The sequence below is a fragment of the Epinephelus lanceolatus genome, chromosome 4 (genome assembly GCF_041903045.1).
Source record: "Epinephelus lanceolatus isolate andai-2023 chromosome 4, ASM4190304v1, whole genome shotgun sequence".
Taxonomy (NCBI): Eukaryota; Metazoa; Chordata; class Actinopteri; order Perciformes; family Serranidae; genus Epinephelus; species Epinephelus lanceolatus.
The window spans coordinates 49,109,954-49,126,160 of NC_135737.1; the positions used below are offsets into that span (position 1 = coordinate 49,109,954).

A 16,207-nucleotide genomic window follows, 5' to 3' on the forward strand; every position below is an offset into this window, starting at 1 on the left:
TTATTTATTTTTTGTTCAGTTTTGAACACATTCTCTGTTATTTGTTGACTTTGATACCGACAATGTTGAGAACTGACATATTGAAACTGTCAAGAATTTAGTTTTGTTAGTTTTTCTTGTAAACAATAAACAAAAAAATATAATTTGTATTTGTTTGTATCTGTCTAATGCAGCCACACCTTTTGAAACACAAAAAAGATTTTTCCACAAATATTTCATGGTAATATTTGAGATTGTGTAAAATTTTAAGGGTGTCCGAAAACTTTTTTCCACCACTGTACAGGATCGCCACACACATTGAAAAGCGGAGGCAACAGTGAACAACACAGATGAAAAACCTGTCCATTTTTCTCGTTTTGATTCCTCCGATCTTTTATTACCGATTCCGATTTTGTAAAAATAACGTGATCGGCGCCGATACCCGATCCGAGGATCCCTAGTGGTAAAACCTATTTATCATCCCATTGGATCAAATGTTACTCTGAGGTTTCTGACGGTGGCCCCGGAGTCCACAGCAGTGACACTGAAACTGTTCTTCAGACAGAGACGTCCTGAGAACAGTAACAAGACTTATGGAGCATTTTCTGTCAGAGGAAAAAACAGCATGATTTTTTTCTGTGAAGATAAAAGTTAAAGTTAGCGTTAGATGTCAGGATTCGTCCAACAACATCGGAGACATTCAGACGTTTTGTTGTTGACTGCCGGCAACTTTTAAAGTAGAACGTTTACTTGTAACGTTACTCAGTCCATGAGGTGATGACATGAATCCATCAGCACACCTTAAATTTAATTACTTTTTTTTTTTTTTTTTTTTAATTTTATAAACAATTTTTCTGACATTTTATTACAATTTCTTTGAGACATCTTAAAATTATTTTTTGGAAATTTTACTGACATTATCTGAGTGTATTAATCTGACTTTGAAATATTCATTTTAGTTGTTGTAAACATGTTACATGTATAATACATGTTTATATGTATTTTAAAAGTCCGGTTTGAAAAAATCTGTTTCCTCTGTCGTCATGGAAACAGACTGAGAGACTCAGACAGGAAACATTATGGTACTGATCCTGTAGTTTTGTTTCCTGGAGACATGAGTTGACGTGTTTCCCAGCACGACTGACTATGGCAAGCCGTTTTAACATTTAATCACTAAGTCTGACTATCCGGAATTACCATTATAGGTATCTATAACGTAATTTTGACTAGTAGTAATGTCATTGTGACTAGTATGAATTTTAATTGAAGATATCTGTAACGTCATTCTGACTAGTCAAAACTGAATGACAGATATCTATGATGTCATTCTGACTAGTCAAAACTACAGTTACAGATATCTGTAATTCAGTTTTGACTAGTAAGATTCAAACTATTTTTGCCATTCATGTGTATGGGGTTTGTCATTATAGATATCTACAATTATATTATGACTATCTATAATTCCAGTTTGAGATATCTACAATGTCATTTTGACTAGTCATAATTCAGTTGCAGATATCTACAACGTCATTTTGGCTAGTCATAATTCAGTTGCGGATATCTACAACGTCATTTTGACTAGTCATAATTCAGTTGCGGATATCTACAACGTCATTTTGACTAGTCATAATTCAGTTGCGGATATCTACAACGTCATTTTGGCTAGTCATAATTCAGTTGCGGATATCTACAACGTCATTTTGGCTAGTCATAATTCAGTTGCGGATATCTACAACGTCATTTTGACTAGTCATAATTCAGTAGCGGATATCTATAATGTCATTTTGACTAGTCATAATTCAGTTGCGGATATCTACAACGTCATTTTGACTAGTCATAATTCAGTTGCGGATATCTACAACGTCATTTTCACTAGTCATAATTCGAATTCAAGACATCTACAACGTCATTCTGACTATCTGAAACTCAATTCAAGATATCTAGACAGGACCATGTAGATATCTTCAATTGATGATAATTAAAGATATCTTGAACGTGAATTATGACTAGTTAAAATTAAATTGTAGATATCCGCAACTACATTGTAGATATCTATAATGACAAACCCCATACACATGAATGGCAAAAATAGTTTGAATCTTACTAGTCAAAACTGAATTACAGATATCTGTAATTACAGTTTTGACTAGGCAAAATCTAATTAGGGATATCTTGAATAAGAGTTTTGACTAGGCAAAATTATGTTGCAGATATCAGTAATGAATATCCAGTCTAGCGATTAAATGTTAAAACGGCTTGCCATAGACTGACAGGTTCACATCCGTCAGGTCCAGCAGAGGTCAGAGGTCTGATGATGTCACTGAGGCATGCTGTCATAAATCTGAATGATTTAAATCAGCTGGTTTCCTCTGTCATCTACCTGACAGCATGAACACACCTGTCACTCATTCATCATCTCCCGTCTGACTTCCTGTCTGTCTCTGAGCTCTGAGCTCTGAGCTCATTGGCTCCATCTTTGCAAACACTGAAGGTTTTTTCAGGCTGACAGGAAGTAGTGTCTGTGTCAGGGACTAGTTTCAGCGGCGGATTAATCCACAGTCAGTGCTGTGGTGAGGACGGTGTGTGAGATAAACCACAGTGTGTGTGTGTGTGTGTGTGTGTGTGTGTGTGTCTGGTGTGTGTGTGTCAGGTGTGAAGCTCAGTTGTGGAATTGTTGGGTGTGTGTGTTTCAGGTGTGTATCAGGTGTGTAACTGTCAGGCGTGTAACTCAGGTGTGTAGCTCAGGTGTGTAACTATCAGGCGTGTAACTGTCAGGTGTGTTAACTGTCAGGTGTGTAACTGTCAGGTGTGTAACTATCAGATGTGTAACTGTCAGGTGTGTAGCTCAGGTGTGTAACTGTCAGGTGTGTTAACTGTCAGGTGTGTAACTGTCAGGTGTGTAACTATCAGGCGTGTAACTATCAGATGTGTAACTGTCAGGTGTGTAGCTCAGGTGTGTAACTGTCAGGTATGTAACTGTCAGGTGTGTAACTATCAGATGTGTAACTGTCAGGTGTGTAACTGTCAGGTGTGTAACTGTCAGGTGTGTAGCTCAGGTGTGTAACTGTCAGGTATGTAACTGTCAGGTGTGTAACTATCAGATGTGTAACTGTCAGGTGTGTTAACTGTCAGGTGTGTAACTGTCAGGTGTGTAACTATCAGGCGTGTAACTATCAGATGTGTAACTGTCAGGTGTGTAGCTCAGGTGTGAAACTGTCAGGCGTGTAACTATCAGATGTGTAACTGTCAGGTGTGTAGCTCAGGTGTGTAACTGTCAGGTGTGTAACTGTCAGGTGTGTAACTGTCAGGCGTGTAACTATCAGGTGTGTAGCTCAGGTGTGTAACTGTCAGGTGTGTAACTGTCAGGTGTGTAACTGTCAGGCGTGTAACTATCAGGTGTGTAACTGTCAGGTGTGTAGCTCAGGTGTGTAACTGTCAGGTGTGTAACTGTCAGGCGTGTAGCTCAGGTGTGTAACTGTCAGGTGTGTAACTGTCAGGCGTGTAGCTCAGGTGTGTAACTATCAGATGTGTAACTGTCAGGTGTGTAGCTCAGGTGTGTAACTGTCAGGTGTGTAACTGTCAGGTGTGTAACTGTCAGGCGTGTAACTATCAGGTGTGTAACTGTCAGGTGTGTAGCTCAGGTGTGTAACTGTCAGGTGTGTAACTGTCAGGCGTGTAACTATCAGGTGTGTAACTATCAGGTGTGTAGCTCAGGTGTGTAACTGTCAGGTGTGTAGCTCAGGTGTGTAACTGTCAGGCGTGTAACTGTCAGGCATGTAACTATCAGGCGTGTAACTGTCAGGTGTGTAGCTCAGGTGTGTAACTGTCAGGTATGTAACTGTCAGGCGTGTAACTATCAGGTGTGTAACTGTCAGGTGTGTAACTGTCAGGCGTGTAACTATCAGGTGTGTAACTGTCAGGCGTGTAACTGTCAGGCGTGTAACTATCAGGTGTGTAACTGTCAGGTGTGTAGCTCAGGTGTGTAACTGTCAGGTGTGTAACTGTCAGGCGTGTAACTATCAGGTGTGTAACTGTCAGGTGTGTAACTGTCAGGTGTGTAACTGTCAGGCGTGTAACTGTCAGGTGTGTAACTATCAGGTGTGTAACTGTCAGGTGTGTAACTGTCAGGTGTGTAACTGTCAGGCGTGTAACTATCAGGTGTGTAACTATCAGGTGTGTAACTATCAGGCGTGTAACTATCAGGTGTGTAACTATCAGGTGTGTAGCTCAGGTGTGTAACTGTCAAGCATGTAACTATCAGGTGTGTAACTGTCAGGTGTGTAACTGTCAGGCGTGTAACTATCAGGTGTGTAACTATCAGGTGTGTAGCTCAGGTGTGTAACTGTCAGGTGTGTAACTATCAGGTGTGTAACTGTCAGGTGTGTAACTGTCAGGCGTGTAACTGTCAGATGTGTAACTGTCAGGTGTGTAGCTCAGGTGTGTAGCTCAGGTGTGTAACTGTCAGGCGTGTAACTCAGGTGTGTAGCTCAGGTGTGTAACTGTCAGGCGTGTAACTCAGGTGTGTAGCTCAGGTGTGTAACTGTCAGATGTGTAACTGTCAGATGTGTAACTGTCAGGCGTGTAACTGTCAGATGTGTAACTGTCAGGTGTGTAGCTCAGGTGTGTAACTGTCAGGTGTGTAACTGTCAGGTGTGTAGCTCAGGTGTGTAACTGTCAGGTGTGTAACTGTCAGGCGTGTAACTGTCAGGCGTGTAACTGTCAGGTGTGTAACTGTCAGGTGTGTAGCTCAGGTGTGTAACTGTCAGGTGTGTAACTGTCAGGCGTGTAACTGTCAGGTGTGTAACTGTCAGGTGTGTAGCTCAGGTGTGTAACTGTCAGGTGTGTAGCTCAGGTGTGTAACTGTCAGGTGTGTAACTCAGGTGTGTAACTGTCAGATGTGTAACTGTCAGGCGTGTAACTGTCAGGTGTGTAGCTCAGGTGTGTAACTGTCAGGTGTGTAGCTCAGGTGTGTAACTGTCAGATGTGTAACTGTCAGATGTGTAACTGTCAGGCGTGTAACTGTCAGATGTGTAACTGTCAGGTGTGTAGCTCAGGTGTGTAACTGTCAGGTGTGTAACTGTCAGGCGTGTAACTGTCAGGCGTGTAACTGTCAGGTGTGTAACTGTCAGGTGTGTAGCTCAGGTGTGTAACTGTCAGATGTGTAACTGTCAGATGTGTAACTGTCAGGCGTGTAACTGTCAGGTGTGTAACTATCAGGTGTGTAACTGTCAGGCGTGTAACTGTCAGGTGTGTAACTGTCAGGTGTGTAGCTCAGGTGTGTAACTGTCAGGTGTGTAACTGTCAGGTGTGTAACTGTCAGGCGTGTAACTGTCAGGTGTGTAGCTCAGGTGTGTAACTGTCAGATGTGTAACTGTCAGATGTGTAACTGTCAGGCGTGTAACTGTCAGGTGTGTAACTATCAGGTGTGTAACTGTCAGGCGTGTAACTGTCAGGTGTGTAACTGTCAGGTGTGTAGCTCAGGTGTGTAACTGTCAGGTGTGTAACTGTCAGGTGTGTAACTGTCAGGCGTGTAACTGTCAGGTGTGTAACTGTCAGGTGTGTAGCTCAGGTGTGTAACTGTCAGGTGTGTAACTGTCAGGCGTGTAACTATCAGGTGTGTAACTGTCAGGTGTGTAGCTCAGGTGTGTAACTGTCAGGTGTGTAACTGTCAGGCGTGTAACTGTCAGGCGTGTAACTGTCAGGCGTGTAACTGTCAGGCGTGTAACTGTCAGGTGTGTAACTGTCAGGTGTGTAACTGTCAGGTGTGTAGCTCAGGTGTGTAACTGTCAGGTGTGTAACTGTCAGGTGTGTAGCTCAGGTGTGTAACTGTCAGGTGTGTAACTCAGGTGTGTAACTGTCAGATGTGTAACTGTCAGGCGTGTAACTGTCAGACGTGTAACTGTCAGGTGTGTAACTCAGGTGTGTATCAGTGTGTAACCGTCCTGTGTGTTGTGTCTCTGCAGGGAGAGGACAGAGCTGCTCTGTCTCCTACAGGTGAGATGACTCATCGATGACACTTGTTCACATCCTGTCCTGTTTTTATTACTGGCTGATTTCAATCAATGTTTTTTTTTTCTTCCAGCCAATCAGTCACCTTCCTACCCCTCCTCAGGGGGCGTGTCCTCCTGTCGGACAGCCAGTCAGAGACCAGAGAGCTTCCTGTTCCGTCTAGGTCAGAGGGAGGAGAAGAGGAAAGGTGAGCCGTGGTCAGGTGAGGTGATCGACCGCAGAGAGGAGGTGTCAGCTGATTGGTTGTGACTCCTGCTGTGTCGTCTCCAGGTGATGCTCCGCCTCCTCAGACCCAGGAAGAGACTCCTGCTGCTCCTCCTCTGGCCGGAGAAGATGCTGAGCTGGTGGAGCAGCTCCGAAAGGTTCGTACCTCCGTCTGTTCCACCTCCCCGTGGAGACGTGACCTCAGGTCTGATTCATGTCACCAGCCCACATCATTCATTCATTCATTCATTCATTCATGAATCGATGAACATCTGCGTGATGTGTCCGGAACACGCAGAGTGTTCAGTGGAGTTAATATTAGCACTGTGACATCATCAGAGCTCGCCGTAGGCTCCAGGTGACGGCTGTGGTCATTTACTGTTACTCTCTGTTTCCTCTGGTGGAAACCAACCGTCACAGCCACAGTAGTCTCTATATATAGACTCTACATTCAGTGAATGCAGAGTCTGTAGGCAAACCCCGGAGATCTTGCCTCCGGAAGAAGAGCGGAAGAGCCCTGGTTTCTGGTTGTAGGCTGTTTGTAGTCCGCGTGATATTGACCAATCACGTTTGAGCTGGCTGCAGTTGTTGCCAGGTTAAACGCTCCATGCGGTGAACTAATGAGGTGGAACATAACTGGCGTCACTGCAAACTCTGAATCCATCGCAGTGGTTCAGCATATTTACTTGTATATAAATGAAAGTCGGAAACGGAAATGCGCCTCCTCCGCCCAAATCAAACCGGAATGCCAAAAAATCGGGGGTCTGCTCCCAGAGGCTGTATCGCCGTCTGCCGGAAGTCAGACGGCGATACAGCCAATGGGTTTCGAGAATACAGCCACTGTAACGGCTTCTGACGTGGCTCCTCACAGACAGCTCTGACATCATCACTGAGTCAGCATCAAACTAATTCATCAACAAAAAGAAGGAAGACACTCAGGCCTCCTCACAGTGTCTGAGGTACTGCCTCTGACCTAAAAACCACCGTCACAACTAAACCTGACAGAAGTAAAGGTGACAAAATAAGACCACTGGACCCACAGAAGGAAAACGCTGGACTTCCAGACCCCCCAGAAAATTGGAAAAAAAAGGTTTGCTGGACCTACTACTAAAAAAAAAAAACTAGTAAAATGGGACTAACGGACCCCGCTTGATTCAGTGTTTCCCTGCATTATCCACCTTATTTTCAAACACGACAGTAAATAATTATCAACTTCCGTTGTTTTTGTGCGTGACTTCCGGTCAGCCGCTTTCCCTCATGCTTTCCCTTACCGGAGCTAACGGTGCAGGCTAATTTTTTTTCAATTTTCAGTTGTTTATGTTAGTCAATCAGTTAGTTAGTTAGTTAGTCTGTGTATTTTGTATAACGTTAGATAACTGTGCCCACGTTTCCATTATAACGGAAATTTATTCCCCCTAAACACAAATAAATCGCACGTCAGTCATAAACTATGAACCAAAAAAGCACAATCTATCCCGAGTGAGACAAACTGCTTGATCCCCGTCTCCAGTGTACCAGCAGAGAACCTGCAGAACCGAATCAGTGAAAAAACACAGCGGGCTACACAGCCTCTCTACCTGAGCAGCTGAAGCTGCGGCTCACACCCTCAACACACAGACACACAGACGGTGCTTCTGCATGCCAGCCACACGTGTGCGCACCTGTGAGAAATAAATATGTGAGGTGTACGCTGCTTTTCTATCTTTTTTTCCCTTTTCTTTCTTTCTTTCTGTCAGCGACATACACTCCTAACACAGGACGGGTTGTTTTAATTGAGTGAGTTGATCATTAAGCCATAGTGATGCGCGGATCGGCTCTGATAGCACCTGAATCAGCATGTACGCATCAACCATCCAGCCGTTACAACATGATTGAGCTAGCAAAGCAGTTTTGTGTTGCTATGTGTGGTATTTATTCAGTTTTGGGAAATCACGATGTCTAGAAAGCATCAGTGGCTGCAGCTGACAGGGACAGCTAACGTTAACACCAGCAGCAAAGCTAACATCAGGATCGTCATCCGTTAAAAGCCTCCCGTTGTCGGATACGACATGAAACTACTCCAGTTAGCTCAATCATGTTGTAACTAAGACATCCGCTGGAGAAAATATTTTTTTCACGGGCCACTTTGTGAGTTAAGTGAGTTATTACAGACACGGCTAACGGCTAACAGCTAACGGTTAGCCCAGCTAATCTACGATAACCATGTTATTAATTATACACAGAGAAAATACTAATGTTTGTTCAGTCATTGTGTTTATAGACTTTACAAACATCAGATTAGTCTAAACGGTGATATAGTGACGTGAAAAATGTGATATATACATATATATAGCTAAACTCAGCAAGGTAAACAACAAGGCGATTCCCATTTACACAGTGGTAAGAGTGCTGGACCGCAAGTGTCGCACAAAAAAACGGAAGCTGGCTGCGTTCTGTTTTGCCTCCGTGTTTCCGTGAAAAATAAGGTGGATATCAGGGGTCACTGACCTGACAAGAGTTATTGTTATGGACAGACAGTGTGTTAATGACCATCAACAGACTGAGCACAGTCAAACACGCTGCTCACACAGCAGCGCAGCACGACACTGTACACACAGCGGAGCGAGCCATGTTGTGTTCAGGCGTTGTCACGTAAATGACAAATTCCAGCACGCCATAGCACAACACAGCAGCATGTCAAGCGGGCCGAACCCGAGTAAAATTTGTGATCCGTGATTTCCCTGTGACACTTACAGATGTTTGTGTAACTGTGCTTGGATGTTGTTTTATGAGTCTCTGGTGTCTTTCAGTTGTCTCTTTGTCTTTAATGTGACTGTTCTCTGTGCTGTCTCAAGTGCTGATATAGATCGGTCGTGTTGCCGCGGGACGTGGCGACTTTAACTTTTAAACTTTTACACAGCACGTCATTCTGTTCAACGTCGCTGTACCTGAATCCAAAGTATCGCCATGTAATAGACGTTGCGTTATTTTCATCAACTCAGCCTGTTCATGGTCGAGCTCATGCTCTTCTTCAGCGTCTGTGTTGGTCACTGCTGCACGCCGGCTGGTCACCTGACCATACGTGCTGCACACACCAGGATAGCTTGTGGGCGTGATGTCAACAAACTCCACACACTACGCACACACGTAAACATTAAATTGCAAATCACAATGGCAAAATGGGACGGCCGGACCCACACAAAGAAAAACAGGACTTCCAGACCCACCAAAAATTTGGGAAAAAAAAAAAAAAAATCTGTCGGACACACAAAAAACCCAGAAAAGAATTGGACTATTGGACCTCTAAAAATGGAAAAATAAGAAACTGGTCCACAAAAACACCCCAGGAAAAAATGGGACTAAATGAGGCTTTAAAAAAAGAAAAAATTAGTCTGTTGGACACACACACAGAAATAATAAATACATTTGGACTACCAAACCCACAAACAGACAAAAAACATATTCATTGCAGTGTCTTTCAGCATATGGCGGTCACGTGTGGCTCAGCTGACCAAATCTGTTTTCCAATGTTGGTCCAGAATATTGAGGCCCGTCTGAAGGTGTCGTTGCCTAGCGATCTCGGAGCAGCTTTGACAGACGGGGTGGTGCTCTGTCACTTGGCCAATCACGTGAGACCTCGGTCCGTCCCCAGCATCCACGTCCCCTCCCCCGCTGTGGTGAGTCCGTTTTTTATTAGTATTATAAAGAAGATCGAGACTCACAGCTGCTGGTTATTATAATAACTCTGGTTCTCCGTCTGTGTCCTGCAGCCCAAACTCACCATGGCCAAATGTCGACGAAACGTTGAGAACTTCCTGGAGGCGTGTCGCAGGATCGGTGTTCCACAGGTAACTCACACTAATCACATGACCTGTGACACCTGCTGCTTAAGTCAACAACAGGACGGACCTGATCAGATCCGTGATGTCACCTCCTGTTTGTGATAAATAAATTAATAGATGAACAGTGATGTCACAGCAGCTGTGAACACTGGATACTCACAGTTACACAGATCCATGTTTCTGTCTGCTGTCTGAGCTTTTCATTGGACAGTGACAGCAGAGGGAGACGACAGCAAACATGAGACAGATGTGACAAAGATACTCAGTCAGATTCATGGTCTGCTCTTCAACTCTAAACCCTCAGTCATGAGAAACATCCACCTGCAGAGCTGGAGAACCGCCATTTTTAATGTGCGCAGGTGAGAGCTTGAGAGGGCAAGGTATCTGTCAGTCATTTTTTAATGTGGCCAATCAGAGGCTCGCAATCGTGTCAGTCAAAAACTTACCAGATTTTATTTCAGCCAATCACCTCACAGTAGTGGGAGGAGTCAACATTTCAACGAGCTAGCTATGCTAGCGCTAGTTAGCGTCTGTGTATCGACACAATAATCATCACAATAAAGTTACTTCAACCACTGCTCATTTTAAAGGGACCGATGCGAGATAACGTGTTCTTTGTTTTAATTATAGCGCAATCTACCAACAACGAATCACAGTTGTTTGTGTCTGGCTGCCAGCGTTAGCTAGTGCCACTAGCACGCTAGCTAAGTTAGCTGTAAAGTTGTCTCTTTCAACTTCAAAATGTTGATAAAAATTAGGGATGCACCGAAATGAAAATTTGTGGCCAAAGCTGAAGCCGAATAATATTAAACGTTTGGCCGAATACCGAATATCATTGTTTAGTTTTTCATTAGTTTTTGCAGATGAACCCTCCAGATTAGTGTTGTCATGGTACCAAAATTGGGACCCACTGTGCGATACCAATGAAAATATCATGGTTCTGAGTAGTATCAGGATACCACAGCGAAAATGAGGCAGATGTGCCTTTTGTCATTTATAAAAAGATAAATCACTTTTCTATAATACATCAATGATATTTCAATGGAATAAATTACTTATTGACTTATTCATACTTCAAAAACAGCATCAATAAGTGATTAACATAGGGGGGATCAAAATAAAATAAATAAATAGAATAAGAATCAACCAGCCACCCTCCTCCCCTGACAAGTAAAGAACAGTCCCTTCATAAGTAAAGAACAGTCCCTAAAGTGCGGTGAGGTTTGTGGACGTTACTGAAAGAGAGAGAGAAATGTGAACGGTTCGTTTCTCCTCTGACATGTCACATACCTGTGTTCGGCTGGCTCGGCTGTTCAGGTACTTCTGGGCAGTCATGACGCCAAGAACAGGATATTATTGGAGCCGACTTCTCCGTCGCCCGGTAAGCCGATGGCCGCCGTATTTGACAGGAATACATTCCTGTCTGTGTCTGCGACCCCCGTTCAACCCACAATCGGTGGGATTCGCCTTTTGTTTCTGCTGCTGGTTGAAATCTGTAGGCTGCTCGCACAGCCTGCTGAATGATTTAAGCCTATTTTGCTCGCTCAAAACTATTTTTAGTCGCAAATGCGAGTGCCGTGACGGACGGATCGCCACACTGCCGACATTTTAATCCGCCCGTCACGACACGCCGTTTGATTGTGTTATCAAAACACGCCGCTATTATTCGGCCTTGCTTTTAACTTATTCCACCGAATACCGAATGTGTGTTTTTTTGCAATATTCGGCCGAATATATTCGGTTACCGAATATTCGGTGCATCCCTAATAAAAATGTTGCCGTTCCAAGACAAAGTACCAACAGATGGCAACGTCTTAAATCAACATGTTAGAGTGGAAACTTTTCAGCGTGCTAATGCACTAGCAAGGTTAGCTAACGCTGACAGCCAGAAACAAACATCTATGATCCATCATCTGTTTGATCATTTGAACACAAAACATGTTTCCTTGGAGCGGTCCTCCTAAAATGAACTGTGGTGACAGTTTCTATATTCTCTGTTGATCCCTGATTAAGGAGCTGATAGGCAGACAGTGTTAGCTAATGAGCTAATGTGCTAGGTAGAAAAGTTTTCTGTTTCTGCGTTAAATAAGTAACTGTGAACCCAAGGCTAATGTTATTTTTACAACAACAATCTATTATTATGAATTTAACAATCTCCGTCTGTAAAACATAAAACTGACAGTCTGGTGTTCGCGCATGCGTACGTCTAAACCGACGTCTCTCCTGCTCTGCAGGCGGATGATACTGTCAGTCGTCAGAGCTTTTCCAAAAGCCTGATTTGCAGACTGCAGTGGAGGGTCCCTCTGATTCTGGATGTGACATCATTGACCAACAAGAAGCTGTTTCTCCTCGACTAACTATTTTCTCTCTTCTCTTTCATCTTCCCACCTTTCATTAATCCTTCTATATTCTGTCCGTCTCAAAACATTTATCCGTCACCATGTCCATCCCACCTCGTCATCCTCAGGACAGTCTTTGTTCAGTGGGGGAGATCCTGGAGGGAGGAGGGGGCAGGGTTTATGGGACAGTGGGAGTGCTGCTATCAATGGCCCCGCCCCTGACTAGCCCCTCCCCTCGGGTCCAGCTGGCAGGCTTTGCTCTGTTTTACCTGTCGGTCATGTCGGCGCTGTGTGCCATCTACGTACACCTGGCGCCGCACGTCTGAAACCAACCTGAGAAACCACAGTGATTTTATTCCACTGATAAAAACTGATCTTACTTCAGTGAAATACGAGTCACAGCACAACTTTTAAAGTTATATTCAGTATTTTGTTTTTAGCACAGAAACTTAAGCCATGAGGAAATGCAGAGCTCTGTTGTGTTTATCGTCCATGACCTGTGTCCGGGTTGTGGCGGCAGCAGGCGAGGTCAGATATTCCAGATGTCCCTTTCTGTAGCCAAGCCCACCAACCAGTTCCCAGGAGAGATGATTTATCTGTAAGGGCCGGGTGTACTCCATCAGATCTGGTCTGTATGACGTGTTGCCCGACCATGTTGGAAATCAGTGTTCATAGTCGCTCTGAACGTCGACAAGTCGTCATGATGCCATTTAAATATGGTGACAACTTCCCACATTTTCAGTCTCTCCTGAAGACGTTCTGAAGACAAGCTCATTTATTCTTTAAGATATAGATTCATCAGCTTCAAACGTCTCTGTCCTCATACTTCCATGTGTCCTTCATGATGTACTTAGCTGTGTCTCAGTTCAGGCGCTGCAGCCTTTGAAGGATGCGGCCTTCGCGGTTGACATCAGCCACGTCCTTAGAAGACAGCATCAGCCAAACCGAACAGTCTCAAAAATGGGGCGGTCTGATCTGCAGAGCATTTCCCAGTTGTATCACCAGTTGTTCTCGACCTAACCCGTTGGTGTTACTGTTACCTAGAAACCAGCTGCGCTTGATGAAAGGAGTAAGCTTGTAAGTTAGTTCGCCCTAAATCATGGACCCACAGATTGTTATTATATGTTTTATTTAATACTTGAGGAGATGAGTCACTGCTGGAGACGCGTCTGTCTGATATATTTCAGGCCGTTTTACAGTTAGTCGTTACCTAGTTAACAACTGTTACTTAACTTAATATATAATCGTCACCGGCATGCAATGCATCTTGGGATAGGCTGGGCCACAAAGGACTCATCTCTTGCATCCTCCAAATACTGGAAAAGAAGGCTGCATTTCTTGGCCGCATTTGGAGGAGCCTTCTAAATGGGACGGCCTTGGTCCCGCCGATGTGACGCAAACAATCTTCAAATGCAGCATTAGAAGGCTGCAGCCCTGAAGTGAGACACAGACAACGATACAGCCAGTAGATGGTGCTGGAGGACACAGCAATAAACGAGGTGACGGTGGAGGAGGTGGTAATATTGTACCTTTAAACCAAGGCAGCACTGTAGACAGTGGTCTGTGAGACCGTTAAATACATCGCAACATGTGGACGGAGAAGTTTTTTTAATATATAACTGATTCACTCAGTTCTACCATTTTTTAAATGTCTTTGTTGTCTCCTACGGTCGCATCGCACTTAAACTACGCTACACTGCCTCTACGGTCTCCGGTGGTACTGCAGGCACTTCTGGTGGAGTATACTGGCAACTGAACCTCCTGAGACCTTGCGTCCTCATATGAGGACATCACATTTTAGTGTTGCTGCACCTTATATTTCATTCTGCTTAACTAAGACCTGCTGTCCTTGTTCGCGGACACTTTTGCCATTTAGTGTTAGCAAAAGCACAATACACTAATTCATGTAAAAACAAGATGGCAGCCATCTCTGCCGAGTCAGTCTGTATCTGATCCTGACACAAAAGAGGACAAGGTCCAAAAACCTGATCAGTTTATGACTGAAACTTTATTTATGATTAATAATGTTTGTAGTTTAATATGGCGACAAAGTTGACCAGTTTTAGCAACAGTAATAAGCTAAGATTCTATTAATTAGGAAGTACTTGTTTGAGGATGTTAGGACTTCATTATTGTATTATGGCAGCATTTCACACAGGCCCGTTAGGTGTGACAGACTGTTCCTACAGACAACAAGAACATTTTTAGAAGAAAAATTCATACAGGAAATTCATTTAAAAAAAAATACTCATACTTTAAGTCACTACCCAAAATTCACGCAGCAGCGGAATAAGAAAAGTGTTAGAGATTGCTTTCTCTCCAGCTCCTCTTGGAAGAAACTATGGCCAGGTGGGATATAACCCTGATGGGAGTATGTCCCTGGTCTGCCCCTGGGTCTCTGACCAGTTGAGGTTAGGAGAGGAGCTCAGAGTTCCACCCCAATCACATCAGGCCAGTACGAAGCCGGCATCACTGCTAATGCACCAACATTTTCGTCGGGTGATCTCACTCCAGAACAAACCCACAAGATACTTGAGCGTCTTCACTCACAACCCAAAAGAAGCATTTCACTGTACTTCTAGCAGAGTACCATGGCCTCAGAATTACAGGAAATATCTCCAGAGGGCACTCGAGGCCACTGTGGACAGGAGGAGCTTGGGATCAAATCACCAACTCTGTGGTTAGAAGGGATGCACTCTACCTGCTGAACCACAGCTCTTTGACGGCGGTTTTCCTGGTTGGGCAAATATAAGAGTTCGTCAGAGAAGTAGGCAAGAGTATGATTCTTTTAAAAATGGCCACGAGTATCTTGGCAAGTGTTGCTGCAATGAGTGCAGCTAGGGCATTGTGGTGCAAGGAACAGACTTTGCTTTTCAAGATGGACACTGTCAGATTGGTCAAATACTTGTGACACGGCAGATTTGCTGTACTTAGGACAATGACATCAACAGGGGTTCAGTTGCATTTTATCGGATCTGGATCCAGTATCATATCAGCTTATCAAATCTAAATCTCATCAGTTCACTTATTTAGTCTAACAGTGTTTAGCTTTCAGTGTCTTTAAGTAACAAATCAAATCAGTCGAGCCTTTAAAGTCCTGAAATCCCCGTAGACTTCAGTCACAGGTGGACTCAGCCATGAGGACTTGTTGGCCTTGACGTAGGAATTGGACTTTACTTGGTCTTTATTTAGGACTTGTTGGCCTTGACATAGGAATTGGACTTTACTTGGTCTTTATTTGGGACGTGTTGGCCTTGACGTAGGAATTGGACTTTACTTGGTCTTTATTTGGGACGTGTTGGCCTTGACGTAGGAATTGGACTTTACTTGGTCTTTATTCAGGACTTGTTGGCTTTGACATAGGAATTGGACTTTACTTGGTCTTTATTTGGGACTTGTTGGCCTTTACGTAGGAATTGGACTTTACTTGGTCTTTATTCAGGACTTGTTGGCCTTGACGTAGGAATTGGACTTTACTTGGTCTTTATTTAGGACTTGTTGGCCTTGACATAGGAATTGGACTTTACTTGGTCTTTATTTGGGACGTGTTGGCCTTGACGTAGGAATTGGACTTTACTTGGTCTTTATTCAGGACTTGTTGGCTTTGACATAGGAATTGGACTTTACTTGGTCTTTATTTGGGACTTGTTGGCCTTTACGTAGGAATTGGACTTTACTTGGTCTTTATTCAGGACTTGTTGGCCTAGAAGTAGGAATTGGACTTTACTTGGTCTTTATTCGGGACTTGTTGGCCTTGACGTAGGAATTGGACTTTACTTGGTCTTTATTCGGGACTTGTTGGCCTTGACATAGGAATTGGACTTTACTTGGTCTTTATTTGGGACTTGTTGGCCT

The 16,207-nt window shown here is 43.8% G+C and overlaps 1 protein-coding gene across 4 annotated transcripts in view; it reads left to right on the forward strand.

Annotated features, from left to right (window-relative positions):
- Nucleotides 1-16,207, forward strand: part of lrch3 (leucine-rich repeats and calponin homology (CH) domain containing 3) — a 43,558-nt gene that overhangs the window by 18,069 nt on the left and 9,282 nt on the right. For 2 of the 4 annotated variants that reach the window (XM_033631985.2, XM_033631987.2), the window contains 6 exons: nucleotides 5,943-5,973; nucleotides 6,062-6,175; nucleotides 6,259-6,350; nucleotides 9,711-9,848; nucleotides 9,942-10,019; nucleotides 12,481-14,568. In XM_033631985.2, the coding sequence (XP_033487876.2) occupies nucleotides 5,943-5,973; nucleotides 6,062-6,175; nucleotides 6,259-6,350; nucleotides 9,711-9,848; nucleotides 9,942-10,019; nucleotides 12,481-12,678 (651 nt within the window). In that variant the 3' untranslated portion in view covers nucleotides 12,679-14,568. Of the gene's footprint in view, nucleotides 1-5,942; nucleotides 5,974-6,061; nucleotides 6,176-6,258; nucleotides 6,351-9,710; nucleotides 9,849-9,941; nucleotides 10,020-12,480; nucleotides 14,569-16,207 lie in introns of those variants that run through there. The other 2 variants (XR_013491014.1, XM_033631986.2) reach the window with 1 other exon arrangement.